The sequence below is a fragment of the Ictidomys tridecemlineatus genome, chromosome 11 (genome assembly GCF_052094955.1).
Source record: "Ictidomys tridecemlineatus isolate mIctTri1 chromosome 11, mIctTri1.hap1, whole genome shotgun sequence".
Lineage (NCBI taxonomy): Eukaryota > Metazoa > Chordata > Mammalia > Rodentia > Sciuridae > Ictidomys > Ictidomys tridecemlineatus.
Genome location: NC_135487.1, coordinates 107,812,210 through 107,835,063, shown reverse-complemented (window position 1 = coordinate 107,835,063; position 22,854 = coordinate 107,812,210). Strand labels below are relative to the sequence as shown.

General features: G+C 45.8%; 1 protein-coding gene across 1 annotated transcript in view; it reads left to right on the top strand.

Moving 5' to 3' along the window:
• Positions 1 to 1,088: 1,088 nt before the first annotated feature.
• The window catches only part of Tspan2 (tetraspanin 2), a 45,678-nt gene continuing 23,912 nt past the window's right edge, over positions 1,089 to 22,854 (top strand). Inside the window, exons 1-2 of the mRNA XM_078027066.1 lie at positions 1,089 to 1,240; positions 16,419 to 16,521. Coding sequence (XP_077883192.1) covers positions 1,172 to 1,240; positions 16,419 to 16,521 — 172 coding nt within the window. The 5' untranslated portion in view covers positions 1,089 to 1,171. The remainder of the gene's footprint in view (positions 1,241 to 16,418; positions 16,522 to 22,854) is intronic.

Here is a 22,854-nt window from a genome sequence, read left to right as displayed (position 1 = left end):
TTGCACATGCTACCTGGACTGCTCTTCCTCTCCTCTGAGACTCATTCTTCAAGAAGGGATCAGTCTCACTCTCCTTAGCAAAATCTCTCCTGGCCAATGCAGTGAGGCCAGGGATGCTTGTCCAGCACTTAACCTGTCCTGACACCTTGCTACAATTCATTGCATACATATCCGGTCTCTACAAATATGCAATAGGAGAGCTGACTAACTCCCTCCTTGTTGAGTCCCCAGGGCTTGCTACTATGCCTGGTCTATAATTGGCACTTAGAATGTTGCTAAATTAATGCATCAGCTCCCTGAATTTTACACTTCCCCGTCTCCCCCACACTGTCTGACACCACACATTGTAGACACTTTAGTCAACGGGAGTGGGGAGCCTGAGTTCCCGCCAGCAGCCAAACTTAATAAAAACAAAGCAAAACCCAAACCGCCCCCTTTTCTCCAATCTCCACAACATAGTCAAGATCCCGGGAATTTGGATTCATTTCAAGCCCTCTCCTCCTGTCGTATCTAGCAGGATACGGGGGTGGGAGGAGGGTGGGGAGCCGGGCTCCGGGTGGCCGCAGGGCGCGCCTGCCCCCAGTTCTTGCCTATTAAGGTAAGAACCGTCGGAGAGGCGCGGGGCGGGGGCGCGGGGCGGGAGCAGGAGGGAGGGTCCCCTGCCCGCCGCCTCTGCGGCCTGTGACCACAGCCCGGGAAACTGCGCCGGGTGCTCCACCACGGGTCCTGCCACCTCTTCTACCTGAAGCCACCTTCCCGGGTTTCCAGAGCCACCGAGGCCGCGACCTACATGTCATCCATCAAGAAGGGCCTCCGAGGAGTCTGGGCACTGGGCGCCGATTAGCTGGGGCCCGCGTCCCTGGCGGACGTTCTGTCGTCGCAGACGCTGGGACCGCCGCCGGGAGCGGGGACCCCAGGGAGGGCAGGAAGGGAGTCCCCGCGGCAGAAGGCAAGGAGGGAGTCCCTGGGAGGAGGGACGCGCACCCTCCCGGCGTCCCCGCCCGCCCGCCGGCCCTCCCTGCCACTCGCCGGCCGGTCGCTCCGGGTCCCCGCAGGCCCCGCCCCCGCCCCGCCCCCGGCCCCGCCCCCGCCCCTCCCCGCCGGCGCCCGCCGCTCCCCGGGCTCGCGGCGCGGGCCTGGGGACTCGGGAGCCCGCCGCCTGGGCCACAGCATGGGGCGCTTCCGCGGGGGCCTGCGGTGCATCAAGTACCTGCTGCTCGGCTTCAACCTGCTGTTCTGGGTGAGACCCGAGCCGGCAGGCCCAGCCGGGCAGGGGGACCGGCGGCGGGCGCGGGGCCGGGGTCTCGGGGGAGCTGACCGCCGCGCGTCCGAGCCGGCTCCGGGAGAGGGCAGGGTGTTCCACCGGCGGAGGCGACCAGGCAGACAAAGAAGAGGGGGACGGACGGAGGGGGAGGGAACGGGAAAGAGAGAGGGTTGAGCCCTGGGAACCGGTGAGAAGGGAGACGCCGAGCGGCTCTAACCGGGAGGAGCCCCTCTGCCCAGGTTTTTCTCTCGGGCGGGTGACGCCAGGTGCGGGGACCCAGCCACTCCCCACCTCCTGAGGGCTCCCGGCCCGGCGGTCCGCGCTGCCCTCCAGCTTCCCAGGCACACACACACCCCCTTCTCGCTCTGCCTTTCCGCGGGAGCCCGGTGGCCTGGCCAGTGGGTTGGGAGGGAAACCCTCGCCCTAGGGGGCTGCCTGTGGGGTGCCACCCCATCCAGAGTGTGTGGACACACCACCTGCCTCGGAGGATTTCTTTAGGAAATTGGGGGTAGGAATGAAAATTGTGGGGGTGGGGAAGGATCATCCTTTTTCTAGGCGTTATGACAGGGTCCTAGTGAATGAGGAGGTGGGAGTGCTCTTTAGGGAAGGATGTTAGGGGGCACTGAGGGGCTTCCCAGAGGCAGCAGCATCTCCCCACAGTTTCCAGTCCGCAGCTAAATACTAATGCTAATGGAGATGATCTCATTCAACTTTGCAGGGTTTTATGGAGCTGACAACAATCCGGGAATTAGTAGTTCACAGAGAGATAAGACTGTGACCCTTGTCTTCTAGATTATTAGAGAATGGTTAGGGCTCCACCATCCTTAGCCCCCTGGATACTCAGCCCCAGGTCCTGGAGAATTCTGAGAAAGGTCTGAAAATTGTCTTCTGCACAGTCCCTCTTGGGCTTTCTTAATGGCCACCCATAGTAACTGCTCAGATAGACCCTGAGTGAAAATATAGGTCCTGCTTTGGGTGAAGAGGTTTTTAGAGGGCGGAGGGAGCAGGAGGGGCTTAGGTGCTTTGAAACCATTTGTTCTGTGGAGGTTGCTTCCCATGACTGCAAGTAATTAATTATTGAATAATGGGCCCAGTTTGTGTCTGCCAATCCATTAGACCTGACGTCTGGGTGACTCCAACAACTCCAAGCTCTTCCAAGTAGCCATCTTCAGCATCTTTCAGCAATGGAATGTGTGGAGGAGGTACCCAGGAACAGCCCCTGCATTTTAAAGATACATGTGACTTTTGTACACCTGGACATTGATATTCAGCATACTATAAGGAGGAAGGAACATTTCTCAAGGCCTTATTTTGTATGTTTTAGTAGGCTGGCTTAATTTCCAACGCCGTTAATTAATTATAGATGTCATTGCTGCAGTGGCCCCTTTCACTCTCACTGCTTACAAATTCAAAAGAAGTTTATAGCAGCCTGAATAGAAGTTCTTAAACTGGGCTCAGTTCTTATTAAATGCTTGAAGCTGTGCCAGCCTTTCCAGGGATAATTGGAAGCATTTATTGAGTGTTTTCCATGTGTCAAGGACAGGGCTAAGCACATTACATTCATTATCACACTTCATCTTCATGGCAATACTGATGTGCATCGGATTATCCCCATTTTTACAAATGAGGAAACTGAGATTCAAACAGGTTAATTTGCCCAAGATCACACAGCTAGCAAGAGGCAAAGATTGGGTCTCAAACTCTGCCTACTTGCTTTTAAAAAGTGTGGTAATTCAGTTAACCAGTGGTTTTCAAAAGTGTGGCTCCTGGACCAGCAACTTCAGCATCCCTTGGAAATTGGTCATAAATGCACATTCTCTGCCCATCCTGAACCTGCTGAATCAGAAACTCTGGAAGAGGGACCCAGCAATCTATTTTAACAGACCACCCAGGTAATTCTGACCCATGTGCAAGTTTGAGAGCCACTATTGAATAATGACTAAACAAATAATAAATAAGCACTAGTAACTGCAAACACTGTTTCCTAAGTAGCTAATCTACTTGAGGAAACAAGACCAATGCATATAGAACAACAACTGCCACCCCCCCCCCCCCGGAAAAAAAAAGTTCAGTATATAATCAAGTGACAAATTTCACACCATTGACCATTAACACAGTAAGGAAGGGAAGTAGCAGCAAAGCAAAGTTTGAGTCCCTCCATGTGTTAGCCACTGAGGTCATATATGGCCTTTGGTATATATGTTCTGACTAAGGTGTTCAGAGAAGGGATCACAGTAACATTAAGGAGGCTGCAAAGTCTTCTGAAGAAGAAGACATTAAGGCAAAGGTGAGAAACCAGCATCACCAGCTGAGATGCAGAGCAAGCGGCATGTGAGCCACCATCTATACGAAGAAGCCATCAGGCTTAAGGGCAGAGATCCAAGCAGAGTATGCTTGAGCAAGTTATTTTTACTTCTCAGCTTGATTTATCATTTGTATGAGTGGAGAAATAGAGTTGTTGAGAGCATTAAAATCAAATATGTTAAGTATCCAGCCTCACCTTTTAGGATCCTTATACATAGTTAGTGCTCAAAAAGGTTAATTAGTAAGGTTTTATTAGTAAGTGCCTGGCACATATGAAGCATTCAACATAAAACTCTTTCCCCTGATTCCCTTAATATTGGCAAACAGTATTCATGTGTGCCAAATGACTTCCAACTTATCTTCATTTGGGAATAACTATACATTATCTTCTTAATGTGTACTTGTGGATTTTCCCTACTAGAACTTAATAGCACTGAGAGCAGGAATTTCTTTTTCTTCTGTTTTGTTCACAGATGTATCCTCAGCATTTAGAATAGTGTCCAACATATAGGAGGCACTTAATAAATATCTGTAGAGTGAATTAATGAAGCTGCATTAATCTCAGGTTAGAAAACTAAGTATGGATTTCTGATTTACATAATCAGTTGTCCACTGGACCTATCTCTGCCTGCCCATCATTACCTGGCTGCTGTTCGGACTGAGCCCAGTAGGAAAGTATGGGGACCTTTCTCTCTTTCAATTCCACAGGGCTGCAGGGGGCAGGGGACAGGGTTGTGCAACAGCAGCAAGTAGGGGCCATCTTCCTGTGTTTGTGTCGCACAACCAACACAAAAGGGACAAACTGAAACCAGGGCCTTATACCCGACAGGGAAGAACGGAATGGATTAAGTTATTTAGATATCTACCTCCATTGTCACTGAAGGAACCTGATTCTAGAAAATCCCCACCCTAGTTTCTGAAGTTGTTTTTTCCTAGTTGGAGGGCTTTTCCTGGAAGGTCAGGCTTCAGCTGTGACTTAAGAGTGTAACATTTACACACACACCCTTAGATGTCTGCCCTTCTGAGGTATAAGGTCCCCTAGATGACAGCATTTTGGGTCCTGTCAGAAATTGGCCGGAGGGCAGGCGTAGAGGTTTTTCTGAGCTGCAATTTGACAGCTAGATTTCTAACCTCCTTCAGGCAGCTGGGTTTAAGCTCCCCTCGGCTGTGCTCCTGGTTTTCTAAACATTCAGCTAGATCTTGCCAGAGCCTGCAGTGCCTGGCCCAGGGCCACCGCTTGGATTCTTTTTAAAGTAAAAGTAAAGCCTACCCATTAACTCTACTCAATTAATTTCTGATATCATGGTTGATGTCTACCATGAAACCCCTCCCAACATCTGTCAGGTCTAAATTCAGGCACTGCTGTCAGATAGCTCAGTATTTTCCTGTGCCTTCCATTGAAATCACCTTCGGGTTTTGTTTTTTTTCCTCCGTTGCATAGCAATATAAATAAAACACCACAACCCACCCAGCCACACATGTTGGTTTAAAGAAAAACCTGGGCGCTGTTTACTCCTTGGTTTATTGTTGTCTGCTCAGCGTTTTCCTATCATTGTGCTGTAATGAGTGGCTCACTGCCCCTGTCCAACAGGAAGCCAGGCAGTTCTTTGTTGAAAGCCAGATGCTGTATATGGCAAGTTTGAAGTTTCTCTCCTTTCCTTCTCACCATTACTAATGCAGCTTGGGGGTTTGCACTTGGTGATACCTAACAGGTGCTTGTAGGAAAGATAGTGTTTCTTTGGCTTGGGAGTAAAAGAAGCTTGGATCAAATGAATCTTACAGAGGCGGCCTCCTCCACTTTCCCAAATATGTCAAATAGTACTTTAGAGAAATCACCTGTTGGAGAAACTGGTTTAAAAAAAAAAAGAAAGAATGTACCCTTTGGAGTCCACAGAAATGCTAGACCATCCCAGAAAGCAGCTCAGCTTCACTGTAGGATAGTCTTCATTCCTGATTTCTGTCAAGGTGAGAAGACAGCAGCAGAGAGTCAGCCCCTACCAGAGTGGATCAGAGGGACCTAGTGCTGCTAGGAGGTCAAGGAGTCTACAGTAGGGTCAGTCTGGGAAATCCAGAGCTGTAGTTACAGTGTCCTGGTAGACCTCGGGCAGGTCTGCACAGCATGGCTATTCAGATCCAGGAATTCAAAGCTTGGAAGGTGTAGATTGGCACCACACTGCCTGACTATTTTCCTGGCTCCGTTGCTTAACCTCTTTGAACCTCAGTTTTTCTCCTCTGTGAAACAGGCATGATGAAGTACTCACTTCAGTCTGATCTTTGTGCAAATAAAATGAGTTAATACATGTAAGGTCCTCAAGTATGGCACATCCCCACACACATAGTAAATACTCCATAATATAAGATATGAGTGATAGTTGAATACTAGAGATACAAGTGAGAAAGTAGAATCCAGACTCCATGAGACCCGGACAGGTAAGGAGAAGCAAGAAGGTGTCCCATGTCCAACCAATCAAAGTGCCAAGAGTCTTACCAAAGGTGTGGAGTCAAAAGGAGAGGGTTCCTCCTCTATAATCCATTCGGTCAGCCAGCCTGTGCTGAGCTCCTGCTGTGTACCTGACACCCTGCCAAGGGCTGGCAGCTCAGAGATATCCTGGATCAGGAGGCACTTGTGCCTTTCCGTAGCCTCCATTTTGTCCTTGATTGTCACTTGTTCTCTCTCAGGTCTCAGCACCTAGTAGAGGTTCATCATGGCTTCAGCTGACAGAGCCATGCACACTGACCTTAGAGCAGAGCTGTTTGTTGTCTGCCTTGCCTCTGTACCATTAGAGTCCAAGAGGAGGCATGGGAAAGCTTTTGGGGTCAAGAGCCTCTTAGACATGGATGTGCATAGACCAACCCAGACCTTGTTCAGTTACATATTCTGATTCCGTAGGTCTGCAACTCTTAACAAGTCCCAAGCTCTAGGACCACATGTGAGAACCTCTGTTTCAGATGTGACTTAAAGAGGTCAGAGACCCACCAGATGCCCTCACTTCTGGTTGGGGCAGGGAGCTCCTTCTTCTTGGCTTGCTCTTGGCAGTGCTTTTAATTCCAGTTACCACTTTACCACGGCTGTTTTCAGATTCTTTTTTTCTACACTAATCCTTGATGGTTTCTAGAATTACCATCATCCATTGCCTTTTACTGTGCTATTCTAGAACGTCATCCGTGAAGTCTCTTGGTGCTCCAACCGCGTGCCACAAAAGAAAACATTACCTCCATCCGCCCAATGTTAATATTGACAATGTCACAACCAACAGTGTGCCTTTTTTCTAAAGCAAGTGATATTATACCTGTTTCTAAAGCAAGTGATGTTAGACTGATCATTGAAACAAATTGTTCATGGTCACCAAGCAGTGAAAGGAATCAAGAGAATGGGGCCAGTAAGACGGGGGTATCCAATGGACTAAGAGCACATCGTACAGATGAGTGGGGTTTACCTTGGCCTCCATTTTCATCCTCTTTGGCTTTGATTAGGAACAAAATAACAATACTAATGAACATTTATGTGATGTTTAGTTTACAAAATGCTTTCACATCCATTATCCCATATGATTGTGAATCACAACAATCCCATGGAATAGTATAACTGCCACCATGTTACAAATATAGAAACTGAGTCAGGCAGAATAGGTTGTATGTCCCACGTCTTCTTATTTTAAATCCCATTTTCTTCCCACTGTAGTAAATTTGAGGACAAGTGTAATACACAGCATAAGAAATGATACTGGCCTGGAAAGTGTAAAGTCTGTGAGCGGGATCATTAAATCCAATGCCAGATTTAGTTTTGATGTATTCCAGAAACGCAGGTGTGAAAAGATGGATAAAATACCCTGACATAGGGCAGAAGCAACTTTGAGACCTTTGAGAGAAACTTTGAGACCACTAACTAATCATTTTAAAACAGAAGAAAAGTAAGATGGAAATTGAGAGTGTGTATCAAGAGACAATTTCATAAATTAATTTAGGCAGAAAAAACTTGAAGGATAGGAAGCACTATATAAATTTAAGCTATGTACTAAATGTTCTCTTAAGCACATTTCTATATGAGCATTTTTAATCCTCACAATAATCTTATGAGATAAAAGCTATTATCATGCCCAAGTTCTATATGAGGAAACAGAACTACAGAGAGTGTAAGAGACTTATGCAGGATACACAGCTGGCCAGTGGAAGAGCCAGGTTTTGATGTGTGGCTCCAGAGTTCATGCTCTTAACCACTCCAAGTCTAAAGGCTAAAACTTGGACACTAACATGACTTCTAGACACTCAATTCAGTGGCTGTGCTACTGAGCATGTGCAGCTACTTAAACTTAAATCAATTCAAGTTAAGTAAAATGTAATGTTCATTTCCTCAGTCCCACTGACCACATTTCAAGTGTTCAATAGCCATTGGTGGCTGGTGGCTACCATATTGGATGACACAAATAGAGAACATTTCCATCATTGGAGAAATTTCTGTTGGACAGCTCTAGCCTAAATAAAATTATTTTCCTCTCACAAAGACATATTTTTCCCTTATTGGGTTTTAATTAAAACTAGAGAAAAGAGGAAATAGGGTCTGTAAAGGGCTACTGGTGATCTGGTATAGATAGTTCAGAAAACTCGAGAGAACTTCAGCTGTCATGGAGAGTGGGAGCATAGTGCCAACCAACATCAAAAGATGGCAGACAACTAAGTTACTAGTACCATGGGACTAAGATCAAGTTTGGGGTCTGAATGTAACATTAGTGAGCCTATCAAGGTAATAAGACTAAGTGCTGGGCCCTCACTGTTCCAGTGTGTAACATGAACTCAGTTAAACTCTTAAGAAGATACTATGACTCTTTCTGCTCTGCAAATGAGGAAGCTGGGGGTAACAGAGGATAAGAGGTTTGCCCAAGGGTCATAGGACTCGTGAGTGCAGAGCCTGATTCAATCTAGTTGGCTAGAACCCCCGTTTTGACCACAGTAATTCCCCTGTGCCACAGCGCTGTCTGTACATGTGACATATTTGTTACCCATGTTTGAGCATCAGTTATTCTGTATGAACACTCAGAAGAAGTAAAATTAGATGAGCAGGTGGTAGATTTTCCACAACATAGGCCAAGCTCCACCCTCTCCATTGTGATGGTGATTGGAAATGAACCATCTTGTAAACAGGGGACAAGGGAATTGAGCAGAGATGACAAGCCCCCCAACAGGGGCAGTGTGGGGTTGGGGATGCATAGGAAGCTGCTGTCACTCAGACCCAAAGCCAATTTGTTCTCCTTCCATGTGTCAGAATCTGCCTGTAACTCCGTGAACGGGCCATGCTATACCTTCCTGACCTCAAATAGGCTCTGGTAAAATTAATGTTAAGAAAATTATCTATAGAACACCAACCTGGGCTTCCATGATTTCTACTAGCTTCCATCCAAGCTAACATTTTCCTAAATGAAGTGTTTTGACACTCATTTTGCTGTATAGAGAATACTGTAATCATATGCAGTGTTCATATGCCCCTCCTCTCACCATATTCCTGAGTTCTACCAGAAATATTTTTTTTCTGCCATTATTTCTCTGTAACAATTAAAACTGGATAAATATTATTCCTATTGATTAATATTTAAGAAATCTTTCAATCTGCTCAGAAGTAGTCCTTTCAAACACCTGGAAGAATTTTACACTGAAACATAAATATTAATTAATGTCTTTGCTTACATAAAGCATCATATAGATGAGATGACGTGTCTATATAGGTGAGTGGTCATTTTGGCCCCCAAGATAAATGTGTAATAGAAGGGTGAGCCTAGAATAAGTCCCAGATGGATGGGTCTTATCTATTAGAAGGCAATGCAGAGAACTTAGAAAAGAACATTTTTGTCTATTCTACCCATAGTTACTCCTCCCGATGAGGTGAGGCCGACACTTAGTTTAATTCACTGCTGTGACCTGGTGGATTGGATTTTAGACTTGTGTATATTTGACCTTCACTTGATAAAACCATCTGCTCACCGGATCATTAGCTGGTAGTCTGTGACATTCATTTTTGCTGTCTAGAGAAAATTAAGCAGCCATCAACATCAACATTCTCATAATTCTTGCTGTTTCATCCTCTCCTACTCCTTTCCCCTGCATTTCTTTGAAGATAAAAGGTGTTGTGTGTAACCACCACATAAACACATTTTCCACCATCCAGAAGTGAATTATCTGCTTTATGGTTCACAGAAAACTTTCCACCCCAGGCTTATTTTGCTTCCCAGCAGCACTTTTAAACTGTTTCCTCGAAAAACAGTTGATCCAGGCAAGTTAACTTTATAAAAACCTCAACAAACGGAAGAACATGTGTTTTGGCACCAATAGATAGCCCAGAGGTGAACAGAACACTCCTGATTCTATGGGGCTTCTACCAGCCCAGAGAACGAATTAAGCATTGATTGATCAGGAAATGTACTCTTACCTGAAAGAAGTCTTTCTTGGCATGCGCCTGTTCTTACCGAAATTCTATGAAGAAAATAGTAGGGGAAATCTGGCACGCGGATACTTTAAGGAGCTGCTGTGCATTTCTGGACCATCAGAGGCTCCTGACCATCGCCTGCCGTCCTGGTCCTGCCTCCAGTTCCCCCTCACCTGGTCCTGATGTTGAGGTCAGGGCAGCGAGTCCCCTCAGGGGCATTTGGTGTAAATGTCATATGACATTCAGCTCTCGTATTTTTTTTTTCTGATAAAATCCTTGATTTTTGAGAAAGTGCCATCTAAATCCTGGTCCTGCTTTCAGGGCATAATAGGATGAAAGTCTTGGGAGCCAGTTTTCCACTTTGAGAAAATTAGCATCATCTTCTAAAGCAAATGTGCTTCTGACATCTGCCTGCTAAAAGGCGGAGGCTGCATTACCCTCATGGCATCCTAATGGGGTTTCAATCAGATCAAATATCGTGAGTGAGTGCTCATTATAGTTCCATCTAGGATGATAATTGCCACCGAGAGCAAGTATCAGCTTGAAAGCATTTAATGAAAACCCTGGGATGAAAGTGTCATTTTCAACTTTTGTGTGACTTCAGCCCAAAGAAGAGAGTAACAAACAAACTGGGTTGCATATGCCCATGGCTTCATCCTGGAGAAGCAAGAGTACAGGATTGGCTTTGTTTATTCTTTCATTCTCATGCCGTGTGTGGTGTGTGTGTTGCTATAATCGTATGCAGTGTTCATATGTCCCTCTTCTTGCCACTAACAGAGATGCATAGATCTACTCTTAACTTGTCACCGCAGGCTCAGGGAAATAGAACTGAGGCTACATACTCCAATTTGGTTTTCTTTGTCCACGGGCGACTGTTTTGCTGCGTATATTCAACCTTGTGTTCACTCAGTGCCTTCCAAGGTATCTGCAGTGTTTCCCCGGTGCAGATGAATTTGAAAAGAGCCCTTTGTTAAGTCTTCCCTTGGAGAGCTGTGAGGGAGGTTGTTCACAATGGCTCCTGTCAGCCTGTCTTAGTCAACTTGGGATGACATTAAAAAAAAAAAAAAAGAAAAGAAAAGAAAAGAAAGAAAGAAATACTTGGCCCTGTGTTCAATCTATAGCACCAAACGGAAGGAGGGAAAGGTAGGGAGAAAGACTTGGTGGCTTAAATAACGGAAATGCATGCCTTACAGCTCTGGAGGTTGAAGTCTGAGGGCAGGGTGGCAGCATGGTGGGGTCTCATGAGGACCCTCTCCTGGTGTGCTGGTGGTGCCTTGTCACTGCATCTTTGATGGCAGAGGGAAAGAAAGCAGCCTCTCTGGTGTCTCTTCTCATAAGGGCACTAGTCCTACCCTCATGACCTCATCTGATTCTCTCCCAAAGGCCTCATCTCCAAACATCACCGCCCTGGGAGGTAGGGCTGCAGTGTGTGAATCGTGCGTGGGGTGAGGGGTCGCAGTTCCATCCACAGCATAGCCTAAGTGGTGTCTTTTGTAGGTCTTCTGCTTCTTCATTGACATATGTCACATGTCAGTTGACAGAATGGGAGCCCATTCTGCAAGACAAGAGGAAGGGGTTTGTACTACAGCAACACAGCTCCCATCCCTGCCCTTCACAGAAATCAGGCCTTTTTGAAAAAAAATTACAGAAATGTTTAAATAGAAATGGTTGCATGTGCTATGAAAAAAGACAAATAACTAGGCTAGGGTAGTCTTCCCCAAGTGACAGGAAAGCTAAGCGCCGAATGGGTGTCAGTCTGATGGGGGGGGGGGGAGAGCATTCTGTCTCAGGAAACGGCAAGAGCAGTGGCTTCCATGGAAGAAGGAACTGAGACTGTGGCTTAGGGCCTCTGAGGATCATTCTTTGGTCTGGTACCTAGATATAAGCATATGCACTATCTAGAACTGTCTCTGGGGGTGCTTTTGACCCAGAAAGGAGGTTTACTGCTCACCAGCAGTACCATGCATTTGCTGTTTGTGATCCACGTTGGCCTGTGTCCAGGAGGGGAAGGCTGGGCAGACAGGAGGAGCCAGGTCCAGGGAGTGGTCTCTGCATTTTTGCATCCCAGCACTACCCGTCTCCAGCTGGACTACCACAGGGGACCGTGTTTGTGATTCATAAAATCTTTTTTGTCTTTAAGTGAAAAAACTATGTCCTCACAATAGGCCCTTTTATCAGCAAGCCCAGGAAAGTGAAAATAAATGCAGTTAAAATAAAGGTGAAATCCAAAAACAAGTTTTGCTTTATGCTAAATGGCTTCATTTTTTTCAGATAGCCATGACTTACAGGAAGCCCTGCCCATCCAGTTTGCTTTAAAATTCTTTAAATCCGTCTTCAGTCCTCTCTTCTGCTATCAGCAAGCCCAGGAAAGTGGAAATAAATGCAGTTAAAGTTTAGTTTTAGAATACAAACATGTCTTCTCTAAAGACATGTGCTTACAATTTGCAATTTTGTGTCCCGCAAACACTCTGGAATATGGTTAGCTACTGGAATAACTTACCCAGGAAAATCTGACGAGCCCCTCTTTAATGGCTTAGGTTTGTACACCACTGTTCCTTTCACTGCATTCTTCTCGCCTTTTTTGGTTTTTGTTTTTTCTATTTTATGTTTTTAAGTAGTGGGCCCATTTTTGCCCTCAGACCTCATTTCATCACATTTTTTAGTGCCTTGTGCACAACTGATCCTCAGAAAAGGAGAGGTGACTGAAGAGGTGATGTTATCTGGCATCTTCTTGTGTGCATTCTAGTAGGCTGGGCCTGTGGTTGGATCCTCACCTGCAGGCAGGACTAGGTTTTTACCTAGGCCACCAAATAGCCTTCCATGAGTCCCTGAGAACCCCAGGAGAAGGACTGGTTCTTTGTCAACTCTGAGTCCTAGGCTCCTGGCTCACAGTCATGCTCAATAAGTGATTTTTTTTTTTTTTAATGATTAACATGAAGGTCTAACTCATTCTGCGGTATGAAAAAGCCTGTTCCTACAAAACAATATTTCTGGTTGTAATTCTCTCAAAGGCCCTAGGCATGGTACTGGCCCTAGAAGGAGGCCTCAGCAATGTTCTTCAAATGGTATGGTGAACTCTTTCTGGTCCTCTCAGCTGTTCGCTTCACTCCCTAGTATTCTCTCTCTCTCTGGTCCACAGTCACTCAGGCCTTTATCTTTGGCTCCCTGCTGTATCAGGCACCCAAGCAAAATTCATGCTCCTGGCTGTTCCCATCAAAAGAAGAGTCTCCATCCCTTCTTCACTCAGGGCTCTGGGGCTTCCCAAGATGATACAAAGGTAGGCAGAAGCCCTGCGTCCCAGCTGCCCCAGCTTCCTGCTAAAGCCCAGACTCTGGCCTCCCCCAGACTCGTCTCTTCCCAAAGCCCAGCATCAGGGTAAGGAAATGAAGCCCTTCCCTGTGCTCCTCAGCTGGGGGCTCTCACCTCCCTCCAGTCCTCGTGCTCTTCAGGGTATACATCAAAGGTGGACAACTGCTGCACACTGGTGGTTGTGCTTTGCACCATCCCTTGGCCGCGTGCACGCTCTCCCTCTTCGGCTCGTTCCCTGCCTCATATTGCATTTATGACTTCATGTTGATTATCTTCCATGTTGGATTGCTATCCCCACCTTTTTCGTTGTTTCCCTGAGGCCAAGCACAATAGCTAGCCTAGATCAGAGTTGGTTCCCGCTGAATAAAACACTCAAGGAAGAAAGAGAGGAAGTGAAAGCAGACGAGGGTAGGGGCAAGAGAAGAAAAGAAGAAAGCCCCACTCTGAGCCATGGATGTCCTCTCGTTCCTTAGTTGTTTTTAACCTTGACTGAGGTGCAGATATGTCTGAATGAAAAAAAAAATGGACTGGGATTAAAAGAAGAGAGAATTAGGGCATAGGGGAGTGTTGGCCTAGTCATTTAGGATTACAGGGGTTGCAGGCTTCCCTCGGGGGAGACCATCTCTTCTGGCTGTATGGAACAGAGAGTAATGAGAACTTGGGGACACCAGATTCACTTACCTTCATGCTGACTTAATGGCAATTGGTGTGAACTTTTGGGGGGCAATTTCTAGTGTGTGATAGACCAGGCTAATAAGTCCAGTGGACACAGAGCATTGCATGAGCCTTACAGGATGGGTGAGTTCAAAAGGACCTGCGGTGCCTCTTCCCAAAGCAGTGCTCACTCTGTTTCTCATCTCAATATCAGCCCTGGCTAGCTCCCCGGCAGCACACGGGGAGGATTCCCCTCCACACAGTGATGACATTCAGCTAAGCCACAATTCCTTGAACCAGGAGGAAACCCTTGTGGTTTGGGGGTTGGGGTGGGGATGAGCAAGCGCAGATTTTTTCCCCTTTGCCCGATGGCTTTAAATTGCAACCTCTCTTTTAATTTTCCATTATGCATCAAACACATCCGTGCCAGAACTGGACAAATGTATTCCGTCTGGAAGGATGATCCCAGACAGCTATAAATTAGAGTTTGTGTACAGAGATTCCAAAAATGTGGCCTCATGGTAGGGTGTCCCTGGGACCAGTCACCTCCTCCACAGTCTGCTTGGTGGCTTCTGGCTTTGGCCTGGCGCCTCTGTCAATAGATTTTTGCTTTGTATTTAGAAACTCTCTTTCCATCAGGCACTGCAGAGGGTGGTAAGGTTGCCCGTCAGGCTTTGCTGGACAACTTGTCCCAGACAGCCCCCTGACGAGCAGGGACAGCAATTGACTGAGGGCAGCACCCTCTTTCCTGCACAGCAACAGTGAGGTCCCCAAACTGGTTTCCTTCTAAGTTGAAGCACAACAAAAGCATACTCTCCTCACTTTTTTTCTGATAGAAAAAAAAAAAAAAACTACCACGTCACGCTGTTTTAAAACTATATTTTTAAGGTTAAAAGAAAGTCACCTGTAATCTCTCCCTTGGATGATAAATATTGTGACTATTTTAACATTTGTAACATGACTTCTTTCCAGGTTTTCAGGCCATGCTGCTGATTTTTAAAATTCAGCAGTTTTTTCAAAAGCTGGTTGTGCCCAGTTCCTTTAGCTGCCCCTCACACTATTCAATTAGCGCTTTCCTCTGAGGCTGGAAACTGTTAGTTATTCCCCATGGGGAGAGTCCAGCTGGTAGAACCCTGCCCTCGGACTCTCCTCCTCACTGAAGTGCTGCAGCGTTTCTGAAGAAACCCGGGGAGGAGGGAATTGGCCCTGGGGGACAGAAGGTGAAGGGGGATAAAGTCCTGGTAGAAACCCAGCCAGACAGCACCAGGTCCTTTACAAGCTGCCCACAAGACAGAAGGAACCCGTATGCAAAGGTCTCTGGGCTAACCCTGACTTTGATTTTTTCCTTGTTAAACCTCTGCCTCTGTGATTTTCATCCTGTCTTCATGTCATCAGCCCCCGGCGTGCTTTTCTCTGTTTCTGCAGGGGCAGGCTCTGAATTGCTTGTCTGGGGAAAGACTGGGGCAGCCCAACAGAGACTGGACAGGGTGGCAGCAGCAGGAGGCTATTTTTACATTTCTGCTTATTTTCCCATCATGCCTTGTGCCCAGAAGGTGCCCAGTAAATACGCGTTGATTGATTGATACAGTGAAATCTGAGAACACCATGGCAGGAGCCTGCTGGCCTGCAGCAGTGACCGTCCTGCAGAGGCAGAAAGGGCTTCCGGCTTTAATGCTGAGCCCTGCGGCAACCTTCAGAGGGGAGGGAGGGAGCCCGGTGATGACTCTACCAGCTGCCAGCCTGCCCGGCCACCACCCGTGCCAGCCGCCCAGCCTCTCCCTCAGCCGCACAGCACAGACCACGTTGTTTCAGAAAATTATTTTTTCTTCTCTCATTTTCCATGGAAACTCAAAATAGTAATCAAAAAAAAAAAAAAAAAAGCCAGGTTCCCTACTTCATCCCCAGGAAGGGGCAGGACAGTGACCACCACACAGGACCGGGGGCGAGAGGGTTACAGAAACTTCTGGAATGACATTCTAATTGGAGAGTGCGCATCATGAGGTGTGGGTGGGTTTGAAGGTTGGTGCATTTTCCTCTGAGAAAGGCAAGTTCCCCCGGGTCTTGGAGTTCATCTTGCTCTTGGTGATCTGGCATCTGAGACCCAGTCACCTCTCACTGTGATATTGGTGACGAGTTTCAATGAACCAGCAAAGGACAATAAGGCAAGGAGAAGATGCTGCCAGGGGGATGTTGTTAGAATCGTGTTTCTGAGATGCCCTCAGCATGGCACGTGTGCTGCAGAACCACCAGGCAGCTAGCGGGTAGCGTGGACCTAGTGCCATCGTCACACCAGGCCGAGGGGCTTGAGTACATGCTTCCACCTCTGTGAGCCTCCCTTTCCTCCCCCATAAGAGATGAAGGGTGGACTAGGTAATGTCCAAGGGTGAGCCCTTGTCTGTGCCTGCACCTGCTAGTGGGTCTGCACACCCCCTCTTCACTTCCATAGTAAATACGGTGTTGTTTGCCCCACAGCTGGCCGGGTCAGCCGTCATTGCTTTTGGACTATGGTTTCGATTCGGAGGCACCATAAAGGATTTGTCGTCGGAGGACAAGTCCCCAGAGTATTTCTACATGGGTGAGTGACTTCAGCTTCCCTCCACTTTAGCTCAGGTAGGACAGCTGGGAGACATGGAGCAGAAGCTGCACTTGAGCTTTGGTGGGATGGGGAGGCAAGGAGGGGCAGGGAAGAGGCAGAAGGAGCCAACACCGGAGCCCCTGTGCTCCACCTGGCCCTCAGTGCTGCACTTAGGGAGGCAGGTGGACAGGACCTTGCTTCTCCTGCTCCCTCACATGACCCATTCCTCCACTCTCCAAAGTACAGGAAGGCCAGCGCAGCCAGAAAAGAAGTCTCAAGGAAATGTAATGAAAATTCATTTTAAAGAATTAGAAGACCTCCTGTGTCCCTGGAGGATAACACAAGTCTGTTATTCACTAGTCCATCCAGGGAGACAGGGTGCCCCTACAGAGTCAGGGTTTGATTTTGTGATTTTGTATTTCAACTTGCACTGGAGGAGAATGTAACTCAAATGAAGAGAGATATTCAAGGTTTGGAGGTGCTGATCCCAGTCCTTCCATGACTAGGGACTGCAGAGAGGAGAGGCGGGGACAAGAAGGCTAGCCCTGGAGAAGAGGCATCAGCTCTGCTTCCTGTCAGGAGTAGGAAAAGGGTGAGGAGCATGGGGTGGGGTGCAGCCTCCCACCCAGAGTGAGATGAGCAGGGGTACAAATGGTCACCATGCATTTAGCTCCCTCTGTTTCCAGCCCTCTGCTGGAGCCTTTTCTCATTCTCCAGCTAAGTGGACATGCACTCTAGATTTCAAAAATTCCAAGCCCATTGTCAATGCAAGCGACCCCCGTAACTGACTGGCTGTTTTAAGAACCCCACCGGCCATAGAGTCAACTTGGATTGCTTGTTGTGACATCTATGCCTGGGGAGAGGGAGGAACCCATATAGGTCATTGGCTCCAGAGCCTAATAAGAGCAGAATCTCTTTCCCTGAATCTCTTTCTGAAAAGAAAGAGTCCAGGCCCCACTCAGAGCCATGGATGTCCTCATGAAGGACCAAATCACAGCGGCTGGGCCACCTCCTCCACCAAACACCTTCCACGCCCAGAATCATCCTGTGAGGAAAATCACCATACTGATTACAATACTTACAAAGGAAAGTAGCAGAAAATCTACTAAAGGAATATTACTCAGCAATAAAAGAGAATAAAGTCATGGCATTTGCAGGTAAATGGATGGAGTTGGAGAAGATAATGCTAAGTGAAGTTAGCCAATCCCAAAAAATCAAATGCAGAATGTTTTCTCTGATATAAGGAGGCTGATTCATAGTGGGGTAGGGAGGAGGAGATTGGGAGGAATAGATGAACTCTAGATAGGACAGAGGGGTTGGAGGGAAAGGGAGAGGGCAGGGGGTTAGAAATGATGATGGAATGTGATGGACATCATTATCCAAATTACATGTATGAAGACACGAATGGTGTGAATATACTTTGTATACAACCAGAGATATGAAAAATTGTGCTCTATATGTATAATAAGAATTGTAATGCATTCTGCTGTCATATATAAATTTAAAAAATTAATTTTAAAAAGATGAATATAATAAGAACATTTATGTTTTATGAGATCTTACATATAGATTTAAAAAAAAAACACCCAATTATTTTAGGTTACATTAAGAAAAAAATGCTGCCAATTTAATTAGAACATATTATAAAAGATAAATCCTAATCTCAGAATTGTTAAAATGCTTTTTTAAAAAAACTCAAAAATCGATGAAATGTGGTTAAAGAAGTCTGGAGGTGGAGAATTTCCAGAATTAGTTCGGGGCCCAACAAAGTCATCAAGGACCCCAGTTCTTCTCTCTACTCTGCCATCCTCTGCATGTCCTAAGATGTCCCCTTCTGATTCCAACATAGCTTCAGTGGCTCCAACATTGTGTCCTCAGACAACAACATCCCAACAAGAAAAAAGGAAGTTTCACTTCATATGGTCCTTTTGAGGGATAAATGAAATCTTTCTCAGGAGTCTCCTGAAAAGCACATTTCCCCTTGCAGCTTATTGGCCAGATTTGCATTATATCCAATCATGGCCAAGAAGAGAATAACTATGACGGGCTCTCATTAATTGATAATCATGCCTGGGTCTGGAGCAAGGCCCAAGTTCCCCAGAGGACTTATAACGGTTGGACAAGATTGGCATTTTGTGGCAAGGAAAAAGCAGAGGAATCTGCTAAAGACTTAACCCTGAAAGGCTCTTTTCTATCCACATGGTTCCCAGGTGGTACGCACACTTCCATCAAAGCTAGCAAACATACACTTCAAATATTCCTCCTTGAGAAACTCCTGGCTCTGAAAACTTCTCAAGAAGCATTTTTCTATTCCAGAGAAGCCTTCAAGTGTTCCAAGGACAAGCTTAACCCACCCTTGTTCTGTCACCTTCAACCCACACCAGGGACACCAGGCTCAGGCAGAGGGAAGAGTGGAGAAGGAATGCATCTTCCCTCGCTGTTTTAATCAGCTTTGTGCTACTATGACCAATATATCCGACAAGAACAACTTAGAGGAGGAAAAATGTATTTTGGCTCACAGTTTCCTAAGTTCAGTTTATGGTCAGCTGACTCTATGGCTAGAGGAAAGCAGCTCAGGGCATGACAGCCAGAAAGCAGAGAGACCTCTGCTCACCAGGGACAAAATGTAAATCCCCAAGGCATACGCCCCAGCGATCCACACCCTACCTGCCTTCAGGTACCACACAGTTAATCCATCCATGTGGATTAATCTACTGATTAGATTATGCCTCTCCTAATAATTTCACCTATGAACATTCTTGCATTGTCTCACACATGAGGTCTTGGGGGACAACTCATATCTAAACCATAACACTCATGTTGCTGATATTCCAGAAGCTACCGATCACATAGCATTCCCCACAATTTTGAATTCAGTTTTAACAAAATCCCCCTTAATCCCATGTTAAATAGGCTTCATGCCTCTCCAGACATATGGAGAAGGAACTCTTCAATAATCAAGAGCAGATAATAGTCACAAGCACATGGTAGGCACTACATGAATGGTACATAAATACTGAATTAGAGAGAGAGAGAGAGAGAGCACAGGCTGCTCCCATAGAGCTTTGAAGGACAGGCAGTTTGGGATAGATTGAGTTAGGGAAAGCTTTATTCATGACTCTGAATTAGGATTGACAAATAAATATAGGGCAGGCAGCCATGATTTTTACCTTATCTATGGGGACTATGGCTAATTGTTCAGGGCAATGGAGAAAAGTTCACCCTTAGTTAGAAGGAAAATGCTTGGGAAGACACCAACCAGTTCAGTTCCATTCATAGTCTCCTTCAAGTTGTTTGGCAATAATCAAATGTGCCTAAACTCAGCCACCTACTCACCCTCACTGCCAAGTTTGCAGGTGGAGGATTTCAAGCTCTAAATTGTACTTTGAGATAGAACTAGACTTTTTTTTTTTTTTTAGGAACAATAAAGAAAGTACTTTTTCTGAGATAGAGGTGGACATTTTTTAGCAGTAGTAAAGAAAACCCCTTTTCAAAGACCATAAAAAAAAAAAAACATCTAGAGGAGCTGTATCCCTCTCAATGTTATTAAATATCTACTTATTTTAAAGATCTCTCCATGATTATTTTATTCTTTGGATTTTGCTAAATATTTACTAAAACATAGTTTTCAAGTAATTTCTCTTTCCATTTTTTTTTTGTAGATTCCTTCATTTGAGGGAAAAAAATATAACCTATCAATATCATTCTCCAGTCAACTTATAGGCCCAGGAACTGGGGGTCACACACAAAAAATATAAGAATGTTGTAATGGCCTCCACATAACTTGCAGTATATTTGAAAAGACTCATTGTCTTAAGGACTTAAATTTACAATAAAAGCTAGTGTGTAACTATGTGCTAGTGTATTTGCAGTGGGTGCATCAAAGGTCATTCTAAACCGGTAAGGCAGGAAAGATTTGAGTTATATTTTGAACACCAGACTGGAAAAGAAGAAGATGAGGATTGCAAAGACTGAGAGTCAAGAATGCACAAGGCATGTGCACAGGCCAGCCATGAGCAAACCTAGATGGCACAGAGGCGCTTTCAGGGGTGAGGAGTGGGGCATGGTGGGAAGTTAAGATCACTTACTTATAAGAGAGAGAAGGACAACAGATATAAAGGGCCTTGAATGTCACCATTAATTTGATAAGCAATATATAATTTGGAGCTTGTGGCCAGTGGGATCTGTGCTGCGTTCTAAAGAAATTATTCTGGCAACAGAGGAATAAGAGGGCAGGCACAAGACTTAAAAAAAAAAAAAGGTATAGATTATTGATATAGCCAGAAATAAGGGCATAACCCATAGTTGTTGCAATGAGAATTATAAAGAAAGCAAGGTAAGAAATATTGTTAACTCCAACTAAGCCTAACTAATCCGACTCAGGAACAGAAGGAATCAAAATGGCACAAGATGCCAGTGATAGAAAAGCCACGTCTGGCAGTAATAATTCATGATTCTCAGGTGAGTTACTGAAGGCAGTTACATGGATCTAGGGACGGAAGCCAGTCCCCAAGTGGCCTGTCTCTGTTGCTCCAGAAACAAAGTGCTAGAGCAATTTCACAGATACAGATTTGGATTCAATATAAGAAAATATTTTTAATGATCGGATAACTAAAAAAAAAAAAAGTTGAGCAGACTCCCACAGAAGAAAATGAACTGTCCTTTTTGTTGGTATTTCACCACTACTGTGACCAAAAAAAAAAAAAAAAAAAATCAGGATCAAGTGTTTTGTTAATTGAGGAGATTATTGTGTTGAGCAGAAGGGTGAACTAGCACTTCACGGACATTCCCGAGTCTGCTTTCTAACCTCAACAAGAGCAGTTTGCACACTGCCTGAGAAATGAGAGAGCTGTCCCATCGTATCATATCTTCATGGACTTACCTGACTAGACTCTTCTATGTCAAGTCACAGAGACCTCCTCCAATTGACATGAGTAAAATAGAAATTTATTGACTCACATAACTGAAGAGTCCAGGATTAGTACTGGTCCCAGGGACTCAGATGATGTACAGAATCCAGCCTGTAGCCATCTGTTGGCTCTGTTTCCCTTTGGCAACCCTCTTAGGCAAGTTTCCTCTCCACGTGATAAAATGGCTGCCAGTGGCTCTAGGCTCCAACTCCAGAGAAACCCCAGTAAAAGAACACGCTTCTTTCATTCCAGCCAGATCCACCTGAAATCCCCAGCCTAACCTGCCGTGGCCATATTGGGTAGAGTGCCCATCCCCAAACCAGTTCTTATGGCCAGCTGTTGGTTGGTGTAAGCCTGGGCTTCATGCCCACCTTGGAGCTTGAGGTAAGTTGGCACTCTCCAGCCTCGTGGATTGAGAATCAAGGAGATTCATTTATCTAAGTAGAGAAAAGGAGCTGGATTCTTGGCAAGGAAGATAGTACAAAAGCAGAGTCTGAATCCTTCTTGCTCGCCCTTGGCAGCACAGGCCATGGATGTGGGTTTACCTACCCTGAGTTCTCCTCTAGGTTATCCCGAGCAGCTGGTGATCACGGTCAATGCTCAGAGGTTAGGGAAGTAGGTCATCAGAGAAACTCAGCACTAGGTGGAATAAGGAAACTAGGGACCAGAGGGCTAAGCAGCAGGGGCCGGCAGTCAGTCATGGTTTCCTAGCTCTTCCTGCAGGGCTCAGCAAAAACCCAGGTCTGCGGACACCCAGTCCTGTGCTTGCTCATTTTCTACCTCCCTGGATAATGTCAACAAAAAACACTTGTGAAGTTGGAACCTTTCTCTACACCAGATATTTCTTATAAGAAGAGCAATGTACATGTTGGTAGAAATTGATATTTTCTCTCAATAGTTAACTTTCCAAATAAGAAAGATACCTTCTCTCTGGCAACAAAACATGAAGAAAAATAAACCAGGGTACCATTTGTGCTACACCATCGTATACAGTATGAGGTAACAAGAATTTAAAAAAGAAACAGGCCCAGTTTGAGGGTTCTGTCTACTGTTCTCACGCTCCTTTTTTTTTTTTTTTTTGCAAGAATAAATTCCAAAGCCATCATTAAACTCTTGTGACCCCTTTGCTAAAGAGTGTTCTAAACAAACATGGCACATTCAAGTGGTTCTTCACGAAACAAGGCTTCAGCTGGGCTCAGTGGCACACTCCTATAGCCCCAGCTACTTGTGAGGCTGAGGCAGGAGGATTGCAAGTTCAAGGCCAGCCTCAGCAATCTTACAAGACCTCATCTCAAGAAAAGGAAAAGATAACTGCACCCGGAGCCTCAAGTCCCACTCTGCAAGAGACCCAGGGAAGGTGTGTTGTTTAGCTCCCTGCTTCTGGGCAGATGACTGTTACGCACTGTTAGAGGAACTCCCCATC